The 23,750-nt window shown below is 47.7% G+C and overlaps 6 protein-coding genes across 6 annotated transcripts; 4 read left to right on the forward strand and 2 right to left on the reverse strand.

The window, feature by feature from the left end:
* Window positions 1–1,512: 1,512 nt before the first annotated feature.
* Window positions 1,513–3,142, reverse strand: AO090012000603 (uncharacterized protein; the record flags this gene model as incomplete). The annotated part of the gene is made up of 7 exons (XM_001727541.3): window positions 1,513–1,897; window positions 1,949–2,031; window positions 2,095–2,303; window positions 2,361–2,506; window positions 2,569–2,825; window positions 2,900–2,941; window positions 3,011–3,142. 7 exons carry the CDS (start codon window positions 3,140–3,142, stop codon window positions 1,513–1,515), a joined length of 1,254 nt encoding a protein of 417 aa, XP_001727593.1.
* Window positions 3,143–4,180: 1,038 nt separating this feature from the next.
* On the forward strand, window positions 4,181–5,112 carry AO090012000604 (uncharacterized protein; the record flags this gene model as incomplete). The annotated part of the gene is made up of 3 exons (XM_023236552.1): window positions 4,181–4,920; window positions 4,998–5,062; window positions 5,099–5,112. 3 exons carry the CDS (start codon window positions 4,181–4,183, stop codon window positions 5,110–5,112), a joined length of 819 nt encoding a protein of 272 aa, XP_023091468.1.
* Window positions 5,113–8,185: 3,073 nt separating this feature from the next.
* AO090012000606 (uncharacterized protein) lies at window positions 8,186–9,896 on the forward strand (the record flags this gene model as incomplete). Its single annotated transcript, XM_023236553.1, is given in 4 exon segments — window positions 8,186–8,196; window positions 8,255–8,357; window positions 8,414–9,334; window positions 9,351–9,896. 4 exon segments carry the CDS (start codon window positions 8,186–8,188, stop codon window positions 9,894–9,896), a joined length of 1,581 nt encoding a protein of 526 aa, XP_023091469.1.
* A 1,439-nt stretch (window positions 9,897–11,335) lies between these two features.
* Window positions 11,336–14,255, forward strand: AO090012000607 (fungal specific transcription factor domain-containing protein; the record flags this gene model as incomplete). Its single annotated transcript, XM_023236554.1, has 12 exons — window positions 11,336–11,376; window positions 11,441–11,465; window positions 11,533–11,563; window positions 11,667–11,822; window positions 11,912–12,412; window positions 12,461–12,599; window positions 12,748–12,977; window positions 13,112–13,215; window positions 13,270–13,456; window positions 13,515–13,861; window positions 13,998–14,126; window positions 14,199–14,255. 12 exons carry the CDS (start codon window positions 11,336–11,338, stop codon window positions 14,253–14,255), a joined length of 1,947 nt encoding a protein of 648 aa, XP_023091470.1.
* A 947-nt stretch (window positions 14,256–15,202) lies between these two features.
* On the forward strand, window positions 15,203–16,114 carry AO090012000608 (flavin reductase family protein; the record flags this gene model as incomplete). Its single annotated transcript, XM_001727545.3, has 1 exon — window positions 15,203–16,114. The coding sequence occupies one exon, from the start codon at window positions 15,203–15,205 to the stop codon at window positions 16,112–16,114; it is 912 nt and encodes a 303-aa protein (XP_001727597.3).
* Window positions 16,115–20,073: 3,959 nt separating this feature from the next.
* On the reverse strand, window positions 20,074–23,750 carry AO090012000610 (putative cell wall biogenesis protein Mhp1; the record flags this gene model as incomplete). Its single annotated transcript, XM_001727546.3, has 2 exons — window positions 20,074–20,714; window positions 20,777–23,750. 2 exons carry the CDS (start codon window positions 23,748–23,750, stop codon window positions 20,074–20,076), a joined length of 3,615 nt encoding a protein of 1,204 aa, XP_001727598.3.

Raw genomic sequence — 23,750 nt, forward strand, 5'->3', positions numbered from 1 at the left:
CTGCGCTCTAACCGCATGCGTCGAGTTTATGGCAACTCTGTCCTTGGTAATGCACACGACGATATGGCATCGGTCTCTTTATAATGAAGTTAGTTATGCTCATAATATATCCGGGTATATATAAGAAGCACCTACCCGTTATACATACGCCATTGGGGCCGTCCCAGCTCAGCTATGGCCTTCAAAAGGACCGGCGAATCTTTTAAAACACTCACAGGATAAGCCGCACGATCAACACAATAACCTGTACTAACAGCCCGGGTAGGGTAGCCGAGTACCACAGAATGGGATTTAGTGCCGAGTCCATCTGCCGCCACAACAATATCGGGTCCATTACGTTGGCCCCCATCTACCGTTGGATCCCATACCATGTGGTGATGTGATACATCATGTGCATAATACAGAACTGTTAGCCTGATAGGTAGCCGATGCGCTGGGAAGTATGGAGGCAATAGAGTTGGTATCGGGTTTAACGGGGAACCAGACCAATTCCTAAAAGCGGGATACGTATGTCGGTGGTGATGTGATCGTTAGACTGAGTTGACCAAATGAGGAAAATACTATGTCAATCTGGTGCCCCGAACGAAGATCTGGTATAGCTCATCACTAACTTCTGAGGCCACTGCATTGGGGGAGTCAATGAAAACTACTGAGGCGTAGATAAAGGACTGGTCGGGACAGCGCAATTGGATCCCGTCCCAGGAAAATCCCGCAGCAATAATTCTTGAGGTCTGCATGACAGTCCAATAGATCACTAATACACCTTACTATGAATTTGAGACATTGTATGAGATTTCAAATACGGAATGCCGACACGGAAAGCAATCCGTTGTGGCCTAGATACGGCATACCATTGATACATGCATCTGTAAACAGGTGGCTAGCATATCTAGGCTATTGGGGGAGGATTATTTGGAAATAAACGGCCGTGCCTCATTAAGAATAGCAAAGATTTAGAAAGAAAAGTAGAACTGCCCTCAAACGTTTCTGGACCCACGTCAGATAACTTCCTTTTTCGGGCGCCAAACTTCATTTGCGTCGAAGTGCGTTTTGGTTCCCCACATAGACGTCACATCTTTTATCGATCTTCCAAGTGAGACATGCCGAGACTTGTCAAAGCTGTGATTTAGTTACTGGCGCGCCTTCCATGAACATCCACGCAGGTGTTATGGAAATCAAACACCAGTCATGAGCCGTCCAGAGATCACCCGCAGGTTTGGCATCTTGCCACCAAAGATGCGCTTGTATATCAGGTAGACTATATGAGGGGATGCGTCATCCTACCTAACTCAAGGTGAGAGAGCCCTCTTGACATTGCCCCATTGTATCGGGGCAAACTGTCTTATATTTATATAGCCCATGTTTATTTCAGGGAGCACAAGACGCAATGTATAGCTACATATTGACAAAGCCAACCATGATCCTGTATAAGTATTATTGCCACCTCACTGTAAGCTCAAGTGAAGAGATAGAGAACTAAGTAGAGTCCAGGAAAGGGTGAAAACCAACGCGTTAGATTTCTAAAGCTTGGGCAATGCGCTGGAGACCTTCTTGAAGTATAGGTGTGGGATGAGCGAATACCATCCGAAACCAGCCTGGTTCTTCGCTCGCATACATGTATCCGGCACCTACGTAGACCTTTTTCTCCCGGAGTCGCGCCATAATCTCAGTATCATTAGCACCATCTTTGGTCACAGCGCCGAGGTTTATCCACACGAAGAAGGCAGCGTTGGACTCGTAGAATGGTATCCCGTACCTCCGTAGAAAACTCGTGACAAAGGAGTAGCTCTCGGCCAAACGATGCTGATTTGTCGCAATGTAACTACTTGTAAATTTATCATCTCGAAGGAGAGACGAAGCAATATTATCCGCCAAGCTGGATGGAAAGTTGTAGAGCCTGGAGAGAGACGGTCAGCTAGGACCCATGCAAACGAGAGCAAGGTCTTACGAAATGCCGTCGGCAGCTTCGAGAAGATGTGTATTTGATTGGCTAATAAGACACCCAATCCGTAATCCTGTCGATCCGAAATCCTAATTGTCATGACTCTTAGCCACGTTGTCACAGTAAAGCGAAACGGAAGTCAAAGTACTTACTTTACTCAAGCCCCATACCACATGTGCCATACTAGGATCCATGAGGCTCTTGATATCCATAGAAAGGATAGATTTAAAGGGCACCGAGTCAGGAAGAGCCGGGTTTTCCCACACTGACAATGCGTATATCTCATCCGAGATAAGGTGTAGTTTATGTCTATTACAGAACACCATGTATTCAGCGAGAACATCTTCCGAATAGCATCTGCCTGTTGGACCAAAATGTGTCAGATGGATGTCAAAGGATTCTTTTCGTGATGACCAACCAAGAGGATTATGCGGCGAGCATAGCACAAGGGCTTTAATACGGATGCCATCCCTTTGTGCCTGATTATATGCCTGCTCGTATTGCCTCACTGCTTCATGGCTGAAAGGGTCAATCGCCCCAAACTTGACATCGTAAACCGCGACCCTGCCAGCAAATTCTCCAATAAGCGCTCCGCTTTATAGATGGACAATGGAAGGATTTCCTACCCGGCTCTAAGTCCAAATGTCGACTTGAAGGCATTGAAGTACGGGCGTCCAAGTAAGATATAGTCCCCAGGATCGCAGAGAGCCCAGGCGCAGCATTCAATTGCATTGCTCACACCAGAGGTGACAGAGATATGGGAGGGAGATAACGGGGTCAAGGGCGAAAAGCGTTGGTTTAGAAAATGGCATAACGATTCTTTAAGGAGTCTTGAGCCGGAAAACCCATCACCGTAGGTCAGTATGTGAGAGGTGACCTGTGACTATCAATGAAGATTCTTAGCAATTGGATTTATTGGTTGTTCGGAGCAGTTTTGCGGAGAGTTATGTAGCCCACTCTGGATTCAATGAACTGCAGCATTTCTGAATGCATTAATGTCTGCAAAAAAACCAGTTAATATTTAATGGAAGTCTTCTGGCGTCAAAGACATGAATACAGACGACCTACATTCTCAGCGAGTCCAATATTCACAACCCCCTCGGGGTTTGATACAGGACCCCAGGCATCACTGAGTATATCCAAGAAGACAGGCTTCTGCTGCGCTAATTCGCTACCGCGGAGGGAAAGGTTAGTCTTCATTTGAACGAATTAACTATTGTTGTTAGGGCTAGAAAATCGTGTGAGTAAAGACGAAAGGGTGCGATAGAGAGGAGTATTTGCGTGGGTACTCTCGAAAGCCAAGTGAAAGATAGACATCTAAGAATGTTTATACATGGAACCTTGGCAATTACTGAGCATCCAACAATTGGAAATAGGTTCCAGAGCTCATAGAAGATTCATTAGTAGCGAGGATATGATTTGACCCACTCATGATAACTTCCGTTCTTGGCCACCGAAAAACATGGCGCCCCAGCGCCACATCTCCTCCAATACATCGGAGCGCCAGGCGCTTTGCTAGCGGAGACTGGACATTGTTATTCAATTCAAATTGTTTCGTCTACCAAACTGTTTGAGGAGCTTCGGAGGTAGACCTCAATTCATTGCGGCCTGTCAATCTTGCACGAAAACCCAAAGTGTGTTGGCTGTGGAATCTACTGAGACATTTAATCTTCTATTGAGATTTAAATGAAAACCGGTTACCAAAACGTCCGGTGCCTCTTAAGTATATACAGGAATCGCAGGACTCAGAAAAGCAGATTTCGCAGCACTAGCCGAGACCGCATTGGCCTTCCGCAGGAAGTCGGCTACTACTAACAAATTCCATCAAATCAAATCACAACGTTCCGTGGGTCCATTTAACACCTTTCAAGATGGTGTGATCGGATGAAAGGTTGGAATTAATGGTGTATCTCTTCATAAGTGCCATCCTAACGTGAGGCGCATTATTTTTGTTCACTCTGCTGCTGGAAACTATAGCATTCTATTCGGTTTTCAAAACTCAAGTTATCTTTAACTCCTTTTATCGCCGTTATATCGATGGATCTTAGATTAGATGAAGATCTCAGTCTTTACTCAAAATATGTGACATTCTATATACCGGGTGATTCTGAAGGAGGACTGGAACGAAACGCATTGATCAAAATTGATCCGACCGGGTTTTTCATTCGACAACCTCCCGAGCCTCATAACCTCAATGAAACCCAGACTCCTGAAGCCTCCCTCTTCCAAACAATACATATGGGTGCCGCTGTGGTTGATCCTATCAAGTGGAGGCTCATTGTCGATGGCCTGGTGGAGAGACCTATTTCAATAAGTCTTGAGCAACTGAAACAAATGCCTCAAACTCATGTCACCTCTTTCCATGAATGCTATGGGAGTCCATTGGCAGCTCCGACGAAGAACGTATGGAGAATAGGATGTGTTTCTTGGACAGGTGTGCCGCTGAGATGTTTACTTGCCCTTACACGGCCGGACCTCTCTATCGGGACATATGTCTGGTCCGATGGACTGGACTCGGGAACTTTCGCCGGTGTGCAGAGTGATCGGTACCAAAAGGATCTGCCTATCGAGAAGGCACTTTCATCTGAGGTTCTGGTTGCTTATGAGATGAATGGCAAACCATTGGGAAAAGAACGAGGGGGTCCAGTACGACTAGTAGTACCTGGATGGTTTGGGACAAACTCCACTAAATGGCTTTGCCGTCTTTCCGTGCAGGACAGAAGATCTCCTAGTCCATTCACAACTGTATTTTATAATGAAACTGACCCTACTGACATGACAGGAAAGAAGATTCGACCTGTTTGGGGAGTGGAGCCCAACTCGATTGTCGTTCGTCCTCGGCCAGATGAATTTTATGAAAGACCAGGAAACATTGAGGTCTGGGGTCGAGCGTGGGGATCAGAGGAGATTATACGTGTGGAAGTTTGCATTGGTCATGGAAAGACTTGGACAGAGGCCTATGTAGAACCTCGGAAGCAGTTTGAATGGCAACTCTTCCGTCTCACCATCCTCTTCCCTGACGTTGGAACATATATAATTAGCGCACGAGCAACAGATCGACGTGGGGTTCAGCAACCACTGACAATGCGACGGAACCATGTTCCGTCCGTGCGGATACATGTAGGCAGAAGTATTCATTGAATGGTGATCGGACAGCCTTGATTCTCTAGCATTCCATGCCTGTCTAGCCTTCCTCCAAAGCCTCAGAGTCTGCCTGTAGATCTTGAAGTCCCATCCCGTCACGTGCTTGTAGGTTTCGATATATGTTCTTTCTAGGTCTGTGCATGCCATAAATATCAATTCATGATCTGAACCTGCAAGGCACTCATTGTCTACTGGTCAACTATGCAGTGGCACGCGTATTGGAATAGTTATAGGCAGACCAACAGTCGAGATATCTGGAGTGCACTTTGGCTGACTGAGGTGGCAAACACACATATCAGAATAGCCCTCCTGAATGCAGTATACACCAAAGGATTGCAGGTGGCCGTCATCGACACCACAAGAATATGATATGTCATCGGATTTCGATATGCTCAGTCTCCGAAAGCTCAGAACAACACTAAGCGGTTAGAGGAACTCGGAGACAGCACGAAAATAGTGAAACCAACATTTGGATTTAGTGTGTATAGGCCAAGATTGAGATCAAACTAGAGCTACCGTCGAATCACAGTTGCTGGTTTGCCGCGCAGTCTTGACTATTTTAAAAACCCCTTAAGCCGCTGTATGTTTTACTTACGTTTTATATACTTTCTAATTAATAGACTTTTCATAACAATCGATATAAACGCAGGCCATCATAACTGGCCCAAACTATCTCTTAAGGAATAATTACGGAAATAAGCGCATAGGATAGAATTAAAGATCTAATAGCGTAGGGTAATAAGATGATATAGTCCTTGCTTCTGTAATTGGTATCTAATATTTTAATAGAGCAGATGGAAGTTTGAAGTACCGGCTAAAGGAATTTGGCAGGGGTATTTTCCGTTGATCAACGTGTTGCCTTGATTCTCTTGCTATAGCTCAAGGTTACATGTTTCTATTTAAATATATCGTGACGAGTAAAAACAGCTTATACAAAAACATTGTTAAGGATTACTTGGATAACAAATTCTAGGTAGGTGGTTCTTTGAGAATCTCTTACATCATCTACTCCAAGCTATGCTAATCGTCCATCGGAATTAGTCCAGCCCCAGGCCTCTCGAAGCTGTACCTGTGCCTTGGTAGTTGATAAGGCGTGGGTCTCTTCAGTCGTGGTCAAGATGCCGAGTAGCGCTTCTTGCTCTAAACGATCTGTTATTCGATCCCCACCTGTTTTCCAATATTAGTATGGAGTTATACATTCAAGTTCTCTCATCAAACAGGTGGCCTACACATGGAAACTCCCATGCATGCTGTAATAAGGGCAGGTGCTGCCTTATTGGACTGAGCAATACCACACAGTACGAACATGCTTTCTTTAATTTCAGCCTGAGAGTGTGAGTGAGAACGGCAAATTCTTTTAAAAGTGATATATTTCATACCTCTCTTCGTCCGACTGCTGCTCGCCTACCAGGCCCTAGACGGGGAACTCTGGGATCGAATGCAAGAAGTAGAATCCTCGCAAGGTGCCAGTGTTGAATGGCAGTCACTATGAGTGTAAGGCGTATTAGCCACTGGCTGTCCGCAAGCGAAAAGGCCTTTGAACTTATACCGATGCAATCATCTAAGAACCACAGCTCTGGAAACACTTCGCCCTTCGACCTATCCGGCTGTCGAAGATAAATCGGATTGAATGTCGGCGGTACCATTCGGTCCCACCCTTGATTATAATCCCAGAGCTTTTCATACTCCTTCATCGTATGGCTCCTCTCATCGTAACAGTACGTCAGCGTGTGGGCACAGTGCAAAATGACTCGATTGGCCCACGTGGGGTCTTCTGCTTGGTCGAGTAATCTATAAGTTGAGTGATCACAGCAACTGAGGTCAAATTGGAAGATACGCTGCTTGATGAACGAGGTGTGAAATTCCTGGCGTATGCCTACCCAGAACGCAGCCAGTCGGAGGCCACCGTCCCTCACTGCGACTGTGCCCTGAGCGTCCAGGAATACTTGCACCCCTCGCAAGTAAGTTTCATCGTCGACTCCTACAAGGGGCGCTGAAGCCCACCAAGTTAGCCGTCACAGCCGTCACGTAGCAACGTGTCAACAGTAACGGAACATACAATCTACCTCTTCATAGAAGCGCAGAATTACCGCCGCCGCCAACAGACTCTCATCTGCCACCTCGGCAGGATTCCCAGACAAACTCATGAGCTGGGATATACACGAACTTTGGTACTCTAACGCAGCATCATCCCCAAGAAATGGTAATTTCTTTCCCAAGCACAATACCTCATTGGTCCGTAGGTACTGGCTCCGGCTGAGGTGTCTTGCGGAAGCGGAAAGTATCGCATATAGGAGCGCAGGACAATTCGCTGCCCGTTGAGGAACAACCTTAGCAAAGTGCCTGGAGGGATCGCATGTATCAAACTAGGGGATATCGTCAGTCTCGTTATAGGGAACAGTGACTGGTTCGTTTGCCTATAAGCACCTACCCATTGTGCAAGCTCGTCTACGAAATAGCGCATCAAACATGCTTCCTGAACGTCTTTCTGTGACCATAGGGACTGAGGCAGATCATGCCCTCGAACTGTCACCAGACTGTCTTGTGTAGGTTTTGGCTTTGGTAAGCGTTGTTGGGCCATCATGGTTGATTGAGATGACTTCATTTCCTCAGCAAGAGCAGTCGAATTGACACTCCGATTTGTTGGTTCCGCCCACAACCCCGCATTTTCTGACGGGCGCCGATCCTAGTGTGTTAGGAACCTCTGGTTGGACCATCTTCTAATCGATTGCTGTCGGAAAGATGCACCGATAACTTGAGCTTTTATGTGAACCTCAACCCTCTGATGGTGGGAGTTAAAAGATGGGTTGATTATAGAACATTCGGAGTCGCCTTCCGAGGGTCGGGATGGGCCTACGACTTGCTATGGCTATACATAAGGCTCATTGACTCGGGCCCGCGATATCTGCAACCTTATCTTTTCACATAATAGTAGGCTTATACTGAGAGCCTTGTGATTCTTTGCTCTTCGGTGTTTTTCTATCATGATGCGGCCCCTTACCCTAACTCGTGCGGCTGGCCTCAACCGACTTAGAAGCCGCTTTGTCAATTCAAGTGCGCGTGGATACATGACCATCTTACATCCCCCAAAATTCGAAAATGAAAAATTAGTGAGCTAAAAGCTGGTGACCTTACGGACGCCCTATACGAACCATTCCCTTAGCTCAGCTACGCCAAAGGATCCCCGGAGAGAACTGAGTTGTCCGAGACGATTCAGAAGATGAAGAATGAATTCCCTTCCACAATCCCAATCAAAGTAAAAGGAGCAGAAGTATGGAACCTGCCGACGGTGGCCGTTTCTCTAGGCTTATCTGTGTATGCATATAGCTTGAAACGAAGCAATCCCGCTCCCAAGTGAACCCTTATCGGCACAAAGATATCGTGGCTAACTATGCACTGGCTACACCTGATCAAGTAAATATAGCCGTCGACGCGGCTCTCAAGGCCAAACCTTCTTGGGAAGCCACTCCATTTGAAGACCGTGCAGCTATTTTTCTGCGTGCTTGTGAGCTCATTACTGGCAAGTATCGCTCTGAGATGGTCGCTGCGACGATGCTTGGTCAAGGCAAAAACATCTGGCAGGCAGAGATTGATGCCCCAGCGGAGACCGTTGACTTCTTCCGCTACCACGTTCAAGAGGCATGGGCTCTTTACTCTCAACAACCTAAAGTTCATCCCGACGGAAACTGGAACAAACTTGAATACCGCCCACTTGAAGGATTTGCGTATGCGATTGCCCCTTTCAATTTTACAGCACTTGGAGCTACCCTTGTTGGCCCGGCCGCATTGCTTGGAAACGTGGTCATCTGGAAGCCGCCAGATTCGGCCCTTCACGCTAGTTGGCTTCTCCACAAGATTCTGCTGGAAGCTGGCCTTCCTAAGGATGTTATTCAATTCCTACCCGGCGATGCCGAGGAAGTAACCAACACCATCCTTAAAAGACCCGAGTTCAGTGCCCTGACGTTTATTGGATCTACTGCTACTTTCAAGGGTATTCAAAAGAAGATTGGAGATGGTATTGGACAAGGTGTCTACAACTCCTACCCTCGTGTTGTGGGTGAGACTGGTGGGAAGAACTGGGGAGTGGTCCATTCATCTGCGGACGTGAGGAGTGCTGCTCTGAACACTATTCGCGCTGCCTTCGAGTACCAGGGCCAAAAGTGCTCTGCCAACTCCTGTGTCTATGTTGCTGAGTCAGTTTGGCCTGAGTTCCAACAACACCTAAAAGAGGAAACAGAGGCATTGAAGGTTGGAGACGTCGAAGATTATGACAACTGTTACCCCCGTTATTCATGAGCGCTCGTTCGACAAGCTGAATGACTTCATCGAGGCTGCGAGAACTGATTCGGAGCTTGAGCTTATTACTGGTGGTAAGGCATCCAAGGAAAAAGGGTACTATGTGCACCCCACCATCTATAAGACCTCCAATCCGCGTCACGATATTATGAAACGGGAGCTGTTCGGACCGATTCTGGGTGTCTATGTTTACCCCGATGCTGAGTGGGAGGAAACCTTGAAGTTGATTGATACAACCTCTAGATATGGCCTTACTGGCAGTATCTATGCGAGGGATCCGTACGCCAGTCGTCAGGCTCTGACTGCCTTGAAGCATGCTGCTGGTATGCTCTACCTGAACACTAAATGCACCGGCTCTACGGTCGCTCAGCAGCCATTTGGTGGTAGCCGAGATTCTGGTACTAATGATAAGACTGGCACTATGGCTCATTTGCAAAGGTTTGTTAGCACACGAACGATCAAGGAGGAATTTGTGCCGTTAGTGAAGGTGGAATATTCTTCCAATGAGGTCTAGATTGGAGTGTTGGTAAAGGAACCGAGAGATTCAGATACAGTCAGTAGTACAGGAAGAGAATCTTAATTCCAAGCACTAGCAAGTATACATATCTCTATTTAAGATTGGGTTAGTTGTACCACGTATTACAGGACTCTAGCAGATTCTATATTTCCGATTGATAAAGGAAATCATTCGGTCCTCTATGGATGCGTTGGCCCACGCTCTCGGGACAATGTTCCGACTGGGCTTGGGCATTATATTATATGTAAGAGCAAGCCCAAAGGCATACCGACACCGGTGCTTAGGCCTCTCAGATTTGGTTCGAAACAAACCAGAGATTTTGTTCATTGCGTCTTCCTTCAGTTCCGAATCACTATGCTTCCCCGGACAAGATCTGCGTCGCAACCGTACAACAAGGCTCACACCTCTGGCTCGACGCAGAGCAACAGGTGCTCCAGCCTGGACTGGATGAATAGGCCATCGAGATGATGCGCACGCATAATTGATCGGGGACGCCGGTAGTCTACAATACAATCCAAGGCTATCTCAAGGGGTCGAAGGCGAATGTCGACAATTATATCAAGTCGGCAGCGCAAGAGGGGTCGCTAGGGATCAAGCTGGTGCGCGGAGCGTATATTGAGCATGATTCACAACACCAAGGAAGAAACAGACATTTCGTATGGCATGATTGCAGACATGTTGCTTCGTCGACGACACCAGCTAAAGCTGAGAATCTGCAGTTTCCAGCTGCAGCTCTTTTCCTTGCCACCCACAATGCGGCTAGCAAGGCGAAGGTTATCACTACGCACCAGGAACGTTTACTCAAAAGATAGCCTACGGTTACACTCGAGTGTGGACAGACTCAAGGCATGGCGGATGAACTGAGTTGTGAGCTGTTGCACAGGTATGAGCATGCCCTAGATCAGTCGTCTGCTGCAAAAGCGTCTCTTCCAAAGACTTTCAAGTGTTTGACGTGGGGATCTGTGGCTGAGTGCATGGGATATCTACACCGGGGGCAATTGAAAACCGAGGGGCTGTGCAGCGAACGCAGCATGTGGTGGCTGCTATACGTGAAGAACTGTGACGGAGACTCTTCGAGTGAGTGAGTCGACTACGAATTGGTACTGCATGATAGTATTCTACGACCAGAATTAAACATTTAGTAGTTTTTAATAGGCATTAGCCATAGTCGTAGTGAAGCTTGAGCCTCGATAGTTGTCATACGCGTGGAAGCTTTTAGGGTACTCCAGGTCACGCACCTTATTTCCCGATCAGGATAACCACATACAATGACGTCATAATGTAAGGTAAAGGCCAATAACCAATGAGAGAAAGATCTGATAAGGCAGCCCCGCACTTCAACTCCGATAGTGTACAAAGTCGGACACTGATCCCGGTCGTTACTTTTGATGCCATCGCCACTTCGTCCTCACAATACATCGGCGCCTGCATTCGAAATGCCTCCAACCGAACGACCGAAGAAAAAGAGTCGTCGAGCGTGAGCACAAGTTCCTCACCCCATGTGTAGAGATGGTAGATGAATAACTAGATACTCATGTTAGATGTGAACGGTGTCGGTCGATGAAGGTGAAGTGTTCGGGATCGCATCCCTGTTCACGATGTACTCGCAGTAATCGATCCTGTCACTTTCCAGTGGAGGAGGTTAGGGTCTCCGTTAGCGAACGGTGAGAGGATGCATCATGTCAGTAGAATCGTCGCACTAATATGCGCCATCCTTCAATTCCAGGTATCTGAGAGAGTTGGAGGAGCAGGTTACGAGGAGTGCAGCTTCCGGGCGGTATGCGGTCTCTGCAAGGGCGGGGCATCATGTCCAGCCTCCCTTGATGGGAAGTGAAGCTGTGGGGTTTTCCCCGGCTCCCAGTGCAACGCCATACCTGCCGCCGGATGACCAGCAAACAGCTGGATGGCAGACAGCGGCCGACGGTAAGCGGATTTTGTTCTGCGTTACCCAACATGCCGTCATTCTTCTTATAGAACTCCACCTGGGCCTGGAGAGCTAACTCGTTTGATAGACTCTCCTATACGTAATCCTGGCAGAAGGGTTGACACTGACGAGAGGCAAGAATACCATGACTCGGAATTTTCAAAGAATCCACTGGTAGACAAAGAGGAATGGACCTTTGCTGCAACTCCAGACGGTCGATATTGTGAGATCCTTAACCCCATTCTCGCTTGGAATACTGCTGATGTAAACAAAAAAGGGTATATGGGTCCGTCATCCTCATGGTCTTTCTGTCGTCGCGTCCTGGCGCTGCTAGGAAAGCGAGTTCCTGAATCGAACTCTCCACCAGATCCATGGCATCTGGATGGCATGGCATTCAAGCTGCAATGGAAGCAAGTATCTCTAGAAGAATCGCCGGATGTCACCAATCTACCGCCCCTAGACTATGCGCTTTTTCTTTACAATGCTGCCAAGTACTATCTTGCTTCTTTATCTTTCCTGATTGATGAGACGCTATACCTTCAAGAGTTACACGAATTCTACCGGGATCCAGCAGCGAAGGCTGCATCACGTAGGTCTTGGTTCGCCCAGTATCTACTTGTGCTTGCCTTTGGAAAAGCCAGCATAACTCAAAGGAATCCATCTGGGTCTCCCGCTGGCCACCAGTATGCATCAAGGGCGATGGCTCTATTGCCAGATCTATCCGGCATACACGAGGACCCTTTGACATCGATTCAAGCTTTAAGCCTAGCGGCATTGTACTTTCAGTCGATTGACATGAGAAAAGCAGCATTTCAGCATGTAAGTAACTGAGTTGGGCTGGTGCAAAAGATGTACCGCTTATATCTCCATTACCAATTAGATCGGACAGGCTCTACGTTGTTGTATCATCGAAGGTATACACAGACATGTGCCCGAGGAATTAGGCGGACTAGAACTTTCTCAGCGCTGTCGGACTGTCTTTTGGGTAGTATACATGCTGGATCGAGAGTTCTCTGCGTTGATGGGAGGACCAAACTCAATTCGCGATGAGGATATCACAGTCAGATTACCAGCAGAGGTGGCGTCAACCGTAGAAAATACCGATCTGACATTGCATGTTCGGCTCGCGCGCCTCATGGCGCAAATATTGACAAGTGAGTCCAATTGACAGTCAGCTAATGCGAGGCTCCATAACTGACTAACGCAAATGAGATAGCGGTATATGGGGTGGACAGTGCATCTAAAGGAGCTTTGATCAGAGATATTCAATCTATTCTTCATGCACTAGCTGATCTCTCTCACGATATCACGGAATTTCTGGATAACAGTTTCCATGGCATGGTTGGCCGAGGCTCAAAGATGGCAGTTAGACTGATGCTAGCCCAACACCATGTAAGTGTACCTTGGATAACTCGTGCGTTGTTGTCGATACTAAACAATTCCAAGTGTGTTGTTCTTACAACACGGCTTTTGGTTATGTGTGCTCTAAATATGCATATAGACAGTGCAGAGAGGCAGCCGTCACAAAGCATTTGCCTGTCGTCGCCCGTGGCATCCCTCTTGCAATGCTGCGCTGATTCTGCCCAGACCATCCTTCAAACACTTCGTTCGTTAGCTGATGATGACTTGATGGGTACGAACAATCATTTCCCCTTGTTCCACAACGCCGGCTCTAACATCTACTGCGCCAGATGCATTTTTACCGTTTCAAGTCGAGCACGCTTCTTCAGCTGCCCTTGTTCTGTACTTGATTCGCTCAATCGCACCCTCACTTATTACGAACGAGTCCTGGTGTGATAACCTCGACTGCGTTATCGAAAAGCTCACCGCGAAAGGCAACATAGCAGCACCGCTCCGGAAATTGGAACTGAAGCACCTGGACCTTATGTTGACTCCCTTAACGCCGAGATCCGCGAACCGCACAATGCCTCCAATAACCTCGGACGATATCCAAGATAACAATGATGATACATATGCGCTAGATCAAGTGGATATAGGAGATGAAGTTGAATGGGATCTGTTGGCGCTCAACCATTCTGTAAGCCTTCCACCAAGGGAGCTGCTCGATTTAGCAGACCAACTGGACGTGGATAGTATCATGCACTCTATGGAAGCTTGATCAACGAGCTTTACGACTTACATATGGAGTATATCTCCATGATTTATGAAACCAGGAAGAAATGACAACCCCTCATATCAAGTCCTCCAACTTGCCTGGCTTGCAGTTCGACAGGGAGCCACTGTTGCTATATGGCGGAAATGTCCAGTGCGAAAAGAAAGATAAAGAGCACTTGACAAGTAGAGTAATTACACAACAGCAATGAAATCTACCTGAATATTTACTCCAGCAGGCAACTTGGATACTTCCACCATAGACCGTGCCGGACGGTGCGGAAACGCAGGATCATACACAGAAGCAAAGTCAGACATGATACTGGAATCTTTAACATAGACCTACAGCGCCTCAAGTGGTTAACATGATAACAGTGAAGATAATAAAAGAATATTGAAGCCTTTGCATACTCAAAGGGTACTTACAACCACCTTGACAACCCGGTCCAGTCCGGAGCCGGCCTCTTTAAGAATAGCCTTCGTATTCTAGATGATAGCTTTAGTCTTTTGGACGGTCGAGCCCTTAATTAAATTACCTTGGGCGTCCGCTGGAATCTGACCGGAGAGCCAGACGTGGCCGCCGGCTTTGATTGTTTGGGACTGCATTTCATAATATTGTCGGCGATGTGCTTAGGGGCCAACTCTGGGGCAACATACGTAGTGTGCGAAAGCTAGACAGTAGTTAGCTAATACCCTGAGTGGGTTCAGGAGGAATTCTCACGAGCATATGCTCGATTGGTCTGCACGCTTGTAACTGGGGTAAATATGGGTGCGGTGGTGGATATCGATTCCCAAGGGCTGGGCTTGGAATAGAGTAGAAGAGATGGTTGAGGGAAGATATACTGCGGATAGCACGCGGGGAGAACATGTTTTGACGAGATAAAAGAGTGCCGAAAGGAAGATGATAATATAGGCAGGCTATACGAATGGGCTTTGGAGGACCGGACTTTCTATAGAGTGATCGGGATTGGATACCGGTCAGTCGGAGGGCATCTCCGACGTAATCTCATTTTAACTGCACCTTAGACCTTAGACGCCACTATTTCTAATCGCAACCCATGTACTCCGTAATACATTCTAAAACCGGACTTCACGATTAAGATGATACGATTAAGAACCCTTGGACTCTTCCTGTCCACATAGTAAGCCTCTAGCCATAAGATCTCTGCCCAAAGAACCAAGTCACAACTAACACAAAACCAGCACCACACCCCCTCGCACAGCTCTCAAGTACCAACCACCGAGGGACCTCCGCCAAAGTTCCTCAATGGCAGCAACAGCAACAGCAACAGCAACAGCAGAAGCAAGCGAGAGCTCCACCGCCCAACAAAACTACAAAATAGTCCAAGACATCGGCAACTTCGCCGAGACAGAAGCCCAACGTCCCGACTTCGACCACGCCAAGCCCATCGAAACCACCAAATCCCCGTACCCAACCTGGGACTACGGGCAAGGGGTACCCGACCACGGCGCCAGTCAATCGCAAGAGCACCACGAAGTAGACCCCTACGCACCAGACCGACCCTCAGTGAATAACTACCGACTCCTCGTCTCGGCCATCGCGCCCCGACCCGTCGGATTCCTCAGCACCGTAAACTCCAAGGGCCAAAAGAATCTCTCCCCCTTCAGCTACTTCCAAGTCATCGACCATGACCCCCCGATGTTCATCGTCGGGTTCTCATCCCGTCCGGGCCGAGTCAAAGACACGTACCGCAATCTCAAGGAAACGGGCGAGTGTGTGATCAACACGGTGTCCGAGAACATGATCGAAGCGGTCAATGCGACCTCGATTGATGCGCCGTATGGGGTTTCGGAATGGGCTGTTTCGGGTCTGCACGAGGCGCCTTCGACGACTGTTAAGCCGTCCCGAGTTAAGGAGTCGGTGTTCAGTGTCGAGGGCAAGGTCATTGATATTAAGGAGTTTGCGGATCATCAGCGGCCGGGGATGAGTATTGCTGCTACGGTGTTGATTAAGGCTACGAGGTTTTGGGTGAAGGAGGGGGCTGCGGATGCGGATTTTAGTCATATTCAGCTGGATCAGTTGAGGCCTGTGGGGCAGTTGGGGGGTGTTTCTTATGGACGGGTGGTGTCGACTTTTGAACGGCCGAGGACGAAGTGGAGCAGTGAGGTGGTGAAGAGTGAGCTGTTGGCTCGGTTGGAGGAGAAGGGGGAGAATTAATAGATTTTGTTTGTGGATGGATGGTTTTGTATATATGGTATTGAGTGGGGTTTTCTTTAGACAGAGGATTTGGATGCTGGTGTGCTTTTATAGAGCATGTTTAGATACAAACATTATTTAAAACTACCTTGTATCTCACTCAAAGATAGTTCAACAGATTCTTGCGACTTGGTAGACTTGTGCAGCTCCAGAAGCCAGAGATATTCCCAATGTCAACTATCCGCGACTCTAAATGCTCTAGGTCTCAAGTACAACATAGCTTAGCCATGATAACATATACTCACATTTTGAATACCATAGTCTACTCATCAGATCCCAGAATTCAACACAACAATCCAAGTACTCCTTTGAGAACCATAACATCGCAAACACTTCCAAACAAACCCTCTCCCGCCCCGATAAATACTCAAGAAACCGGCTCCCTCACAGCAGGAACATACTAACCAACCCGAGACATCAACACTAAACCCACCAACAACTCCACCCCGAAAGGTCACGGGGAGGGCACACTTACAGGCCAAATCTGCACTTTCTCCAAGTCCCAAACCCCACTAGTAGCGTAGACATCCTTTTCAATGATCCCACGCACCTCTTCTTCGTTCTCGGCAGTGTATACAACCATACTACCTTTGATTTTGGCATCATCGGTTTCTGTGGAGTGAGTTTCCAGGATTGCGCCTGTTTTGTTGTAGACATATCAGTGAGCTCTCATTAATGTTACTGTAGGGTTGCAATATATCTAGCTAATGATGATATCACCGCAAGAACACAATGGAGATAGGACTTACCTCCATCAACGAGCTTCCCGGCCGCTATTAGTGGTTTTATCCCTTCATAATGTGCGCTGGGTATTGTTATCGTGAGTACTTCGTTGACTCGCAATATAACTTATGGATAAAAGATTGTGGGGAATTAGGACAGTAGAACCTTACCCTTTCGCCTGCTTTCTAAGCCCCAGCATATCGGGCTTGTCGGGCATGATGCATGGGAATCATTTCTTTCTGGTCATTGCCTTTGTTGAGAGGATTCTTGTGCCGATGGCGGACTTGGGGATGAGGTGGGAGGATGCCCTACCGGTGAGTTTGGGGGCTAGGCGGGGGAACATTTGGTATAGTGTATATGATTGTGATTCTAGGTAGGTAAGATGGGTTGTATCGTCTTTGGTTCAACTTCCTAGACGAGACTTGAGGGGTCTTTTATGTATTACTATTATGGTTTATGTTGAATGTGTCGGTGTTTGATTCCGATAGTTGTATTTCACTCGGACAGCGAGCCCCGATAGCTAAGGGAGAACTTAGGGTTACGTATAAGCTTAGTTTCGTTTGATTCGGATTGCCGTCAGTGCTCCAAACGACTATAACCGCGTAAAATCGGGAATGACTAGTTGCGTGTACTAGAAAATCGCCGCGGCGATCGATCTTCATAGATCTAGTGGGCTAGGCTCCACATATTTCGCAGCATACTATCATAGATGTGTTTAAGCGAGACGCTGAGCAGTGGGTCGCCCAGATCGCGCAATGATGTTCCGCTCTCAATTTCGATTGAAGTACAAAAAGAAAGGCATATATTTTTGCGTGCAAAGCAATACAAGCGGCGACTCCCCGGACCTTAAACTCACGGGAGGGAATTTGTCGACTGGTCAAGCTGAAGGGGGCGGAGTAGAGATTGGTCAAAGCTAAATTAATAAAGCTACGCAGCTACAAGCTGGTCAAACTTGAGCGCGGTGGCCTCTGTCCTATTTAGTGTATCGAAGTGGTGACGTTCTTCTATGTACATATGTATGTCCTCGTGGGTATAAATATCCCGTCCTCTCCCCTAGTCTCTCCACGTTCATTCTTTTTTATCACGCACACTTCTCCAATCTTGTCAGAGATCCTTCAACAGCTCGGACAAAGATGGGTATCCTCGAAGAGATTTATGAAGGGACGCTCGATCTGAGTGTCCCTCCCGAACAGCTTGCGCTAGATCACGAGGTAAGCAGAGCGAGGCACTAGATTGTCTACGTGTTGACCCCATCTAGTAGGTGGATCTTGTGCCTTGTCTACCTGAAAAGTCAGACCGAGATTCATGGTATAAGATTGGAGAACAAGGGCTGTCGATTGGCCTTATCTTGCAGCAGATGCAGGAATTAACGGCAATTGATAATCTCGACTTTCCCGAGCTTATAGCTGCACTTCACGAGGCAGGCATGACGCTCGGCGGGATGGACGAGACAATAGTATGGAAAATAGATAAGGTTATATCCGTTCGCTTTGATCCTTCAGATGATGCGCTTGTAGACCAAGTAAGTCACCGTCTTATTATTGCAAATGACACTATTAATTCCTCGAAGATTTCTCAATTGGTATTGAAATCTGTGTGGCCACCAATACTCGATCGATTCAAACTTGACCGACCTGAATTTATACGTCAACTAGTCGAGAGAATAGGCGCATCACTCGATCGTGATCACCTAACAATAAGGGTATCCTTTTGTTTCCTCAATATGATTGATTTTGCCGCTACCGACTCGGAGTTCTCGGAGGGTCTCTCCCTGGGTCCTACAGTAAGTTATCTAATTATTTATTCTTCGCGTGCAATAGTATAGGACTGATTAGAATGTAAAAATCTATGCTCTCGAAATATTCGGCAGACGTGGGACGAATAAAAAGAAATTATGGATCAGTAAGTGTTCTTCCTCTACATTAGTTGTACATACACAGACCCTCAATATGCTAATCCATAACTCGTTAATTTTAGGTTGTCGTTTTCACTCATGCAGTGCGACAGTCGACGATAACAGCGAAGAGAGAAAAGTTCATAAGCTTCTTAGCAGATTCTTTAAGGAGCATGGCCCCGCGGCCGGTATTGATTTGAACCCTATCATGGAGCAACTATCTATATGAGGCATTATTTCTAAGGTTATTCTAGTTCATATGAATGCCTAGGTCCTCGCATCTATGTTCCCAGCTCATTCTATGATCGGTCTTGTCAGATCTGCCGGATCACACCTTACATAGCCTACGCTGTGACAACTCTCCAAACCGTTCGCCTGAGCCAGCCAGAGACCAATATACCTCCCGGATTATTGCGTCAAGAGAAAGGCCAAAGCTAGCAAGTGCTCATTTTATCGAAGTATTAACTACAAATACTCCTCGGGGTAAGGCTATAGAAAGGCCATATTTTAATGGTCACCAGATACCGCTGAGATCTAGTATCATATAGCATGATTCCAGCAATACCTTGCGTTCGTAATGACCCTAATGGTCTACCTTCAATTCATAGAGTTCGAAACAAACATAGTGTACAACTAATGTCTTCATCTTCTGCGCCTGCCGTAGTTTTTTCCTAGGCCTCAGTGAGTTAGGTCAGCCCTGCTGCATGGATGGGCTCAGCAGGTTGGTTTTGTGCATGGACTCGGTAATGTACTAATTGCTGCTCCAATCAATGGCAATCATCTATAACTGTGCCAGTTTTGGTGACTAGTTACGTGTACTATTACTATCAATGACAGGAGTGCTATTGCTGTGAATTTCCAGTGTAAGCTCTTCTGAAACCCTTGTAGATGCATCCATGTTGTATTTATTGATGCTCGTGAGGCTCTTGAATGGTTTACTAAGATCTTGTACCCGCAGTGAATCTAGATTAAGGTGCTTATCGAATCTAGAGAACTTTTATATAAAACCGCGGTCAAAGCATTTAAGCAATGCATTATGTGTAGAATAGGCCGAAGCCCGGCAAGTCGTGAAACGTTTCATGGACGAAGAATATGTACTGTACAAACTGACATCTACCATGCACGATATTGCCAGGAGAAAAATCAGAAATAGAACTGAAAAATTAGAGTACATCCGAACCGAAACTCGCGCTCAGTCAACAACAATAAAGTTCATATATAATAAATGATAATCGAGAAGCAGCGAGAAAATAGTCGCTGCAGCAGGTTATACCCACATTTAGAATGAGGACTGTCATTTGACTCAGTCCTGTCTGTTCTGGCTGCCAGCGCCGTTCCCTGATGATGAGGTTCTCATTCCGCTATTAATTTGAGCCGCAATCTGGCTCTGTTTGAATTTCTCAAAGGTTTCTGCATCTTGCTTATGAGCTGCCCACAGTTCTTCTACAGTCGTGCCTAACTGCTCGAACGTTTTGTCTGCACCCACGCCGTCAAAATGAGAGTGTTCCTGCTCCCCCTGCAAACGTTCGAGTTTCTCGCGAAGGGCTGCAATGTGTGCATCATCTAGGGTGAGAGATGAATCACCATCGCCTTGATTGAATGAGGGATTAAGAAAGTCGCGGCGAAGGTTTTGGCCAAGACGATGGACATGGCCTTCTTCGGAGGTCATTGCACGTGAATGGAGAGAAGTCATCGAGCTTGCTCGCGATATGCCTAAGGCGTACTGGTCGGCATCTTCATCATCAATAGCACACTCATCGCCTTGATCCGTGATCGGCTGAGTGCCGAATGTAGCCCCACCGGTTACGTCGTCACCAGAGTTCTGGGAGCTCGAATCCGGGGCTGTGGCAAAGACCGGTTGTGGTATGATCCGCGTCTCTGGGTACTCGTCCTCGAATCGCTGAATCATCCTATGCAAGGTGAAATCCAGGAATTGAAGACGTCCTAACGTAGAAACAGAGGAGTTAGCATTATTATCAGCTCGCGGATGCGGCGTGTGAACATACTGTAATTGATATCATTGCCGGCTCTATCCTCACGGACAAGAGCCGATTGAATCCTGGTCCGAATGTTTCGAGCGGATTCAAGTAAGTTCTTCGACATATCACGGGGCCTTTTCGCCGCATAAGACCGGGACTTCCTGTGTCTAGGCGTTGTCGTTCCACTGGGTGGACCAGACTGATCTCCGGGCATATGATGATCGAGGTTACCAAGGCAAACCCCCAGGGCTTTGACTACACCGGTTCCTCCAATGACGTAATCCTCATCAGGAGCTGGCTCATCATCTTCATCGCCAACTTCATCCCCGCCGCCATGGCCAACAATATGTTGCAGGATCTCGGGCACAGGAACGGTCTCACGTGCACCGGACGGGTCACCAGGCACAGATAAATCTCCTTCAATAGCACCTCGTTCAAGATTTTGAAGAGAATAGGCCACGATCTGGGAGGCGAGAGCCTTCACAACTTCATTGTTTTCTGCACTTGGGACTTCGATTTCCACTGCTATGATGGTCCGCGACACACGTACCGCTGCCATTAAGGAAGCGTAAACAGCGCAGGCTTCTTCCTGGTTACTCGAGTCTGTTGCAGCAGCTAGCGCACTGATGGCGGGGTTTTCCAAGATGCTCAGATGGCACAGTTTAGGGCATTCGGGCAGGACTTCAGCAAGAGCGATGGCATGGTCGGCTGACAAATTCACATCAGCCAAATGGATGCGCTTCAATGAGGGCATTTTTGGCAGGAAACGCCGGAAAGTCACTAGAGCATCAGGCTGGCTGGAAAAAAGCTCTGGGTTATGGGAGAAGTCAATGAATATGAGATTAGGCAGGCGAGCCAATGCTTGTAGCAAAGGACTAATGGCAGTCGGAGTAAGAGCGCAGTCGGCAAGGCTCAGCGCGTAAAGGTTGGTTTCTTTTTCAATTGCCGATGTAATCAGGTCCAAATGATCTCGGATCGGATTTCCACCTAGATCAAGTCCTTCGCATTTGCTTGATTTAAGATATCGTATAACATGTTCCAAGCCTTCTCTGTTCAGCTCATTGTTCGCGAAGCCAAGCCTCCTCAAGCCGAGAGTTGTGGCTGCATCGCAGATCTTCTTCACCTCCTCTGTTGTGGGCTTGCACTCGCTCAGCAAGAGTTCTTCAAGGTGGTCACCGCCGAAGCGCCGAGAAAGGGAATCAGAGAAAAGAGTTGCAACATCCACCGCGGAACCGGTGGAACATGAGGTTTTCGGAAGCTGACCGTTCAGCTCATGTGTTGTGATAAGTGTCTTCGGAAGTGGTATACCTGACAGGTCAATGGCCTTTAAGGATTTCGAGAGGTGAACAAACAGGCAAATATGGCGCCACCCTTCCTTGCCGATCTTTGGGTTATCTTTGAGCGATAGTTTCTCTACTACGCTATTCCTCTCTTCTTTCGCCGGAGCCTGAGAGCCTGACTTTCCTGTTCGCCTGCGTCTTTGCCTCATCTGCTCTACTGTTTTGGTGGAAAGCAGAGCAGCAAGAATTGACCGCACTGAGTCATCCGTCAAAGCACACTTTTCCAGAATAACCTTTCGGACAGGGACTACAGCCAGCCAGTCACAGAAAGTGGCCATATCCTGAGGGGTCATGGGGAAGTTGGTAAGATCAAGCACACCAACCGTTCCTGGAGATTCCGCAAGGATGGAGGAAGGTGCGGAGATTTCATCAACTATCCTTTTCAACACGGGCGTCTCCCGTAACTGGCAGCAACGTCTGTATATCCGTACGGGGTCTGTTGTCGGGTGGCTCTGCGTCCTAGAGCGCGGGTTACCGGGTAGAGGCGCCGGGGGGTGGTCCTCATCATCATCGGCCGTTAATTGTAGAGGAATAGAACCATTCGCTTCTGCTTGTCTCCGTCTCCTCTCCCTGCGCTCCTTCCTTTCCTCTTCCGATCTCTTCTTCTTCTCTTGTTTTCTAGTCGGCTCCTTGGCTTCGCCGTTTACCTTGCCATCACTGGGAGTGGCTTCCGGTTGACCAACCTGCTTTCCAGAGGCGGTATTGTCTTGGTTCCGCTTTTCCTTATCAGCCAACACCGTCTGGGGATGTTTCAAAGCAGAGCCTTCATCTTTGTCTTTCGGTTTAGCTGGCTTTTTCGTTTTCCCATTCAAATCTGGGACAATCCGATGCTTGGCATTGGCAGGACTGCTTTCATCGTCGGACTCTCGGCGAGAAATTCCGGCAATCTCAACGTCTACACAAAATGCAACGCGCCGTAACTTGGCCTGGTCCAAATCTGGAATCTTGCACCTATCGCGGCCCTGGTCAATGTTCATAATGCGACGCTCGCAGATAACGCCATTTGTAGCCACCTTGCCCGATCCGCCCGATGCAGAGGATGACAGTTTCCGAAAGGCATTCTGAAGAAACGAGGGGCCCTTGGGAGAAGTGGAAGTAAACGGATTTGGCTCGTCTCTCCTATCATCGTCCCTGTCCTTGGGCGAATAGGCTGCTCCGAATGGGTTGTGCATATCGAGTTTTGAAACAGGAGAGGTTGCCTTAACGGTCGGCTGGCTCTTCAAACTGGACTGCGACGGGGGTGTAGAGCCCGAAGAGAACTTGGAGCTGAGGGTTGAGATCCATGAGTTCCTCCTCCCGATTGGTTTCGGAGCACTTTTTTGAGGATTCGGGGACGATCCAGTCGACTTCCCATCCGTTGTCTTATCATCGGATCTCACTTCCTTCTCAGTTCGCTGAGCATTCTTTTGCGCGTCCGGTGTAGGTGCTGCAGCAGGGCTGGGAGGCTCGTATGGAGGAGGTGGCGAGGTTCTCTCGACGGGAATTCCTTTAGTTCGTGGTGCGACGGTGGGGTCTGTATCGATATTCGGCTTATCGCTGTGCGTAGATGACGCAGATTTGCACCTGGATAGATTGTCTGCTCGGGCGTTAGAGGCCAAACCAAATGGTGGATGCGACAGAATACCCTCATAGTGGGTATAGCGCTGATTGGGGTTCGCCAT

This window comes from Aspergillus oryzae, chromosome 4 (genome assembly GCF_000184455.2).
Source record: "Aspergillus oryzae RIB40 DNA, chromosome 4".
NCBI lineage: Eukaryota > Fungi > Ascomycota > Eurotiomycetes > Eurotiales > Aspergillaceae > Aspergillus > Aspergillus oryzae.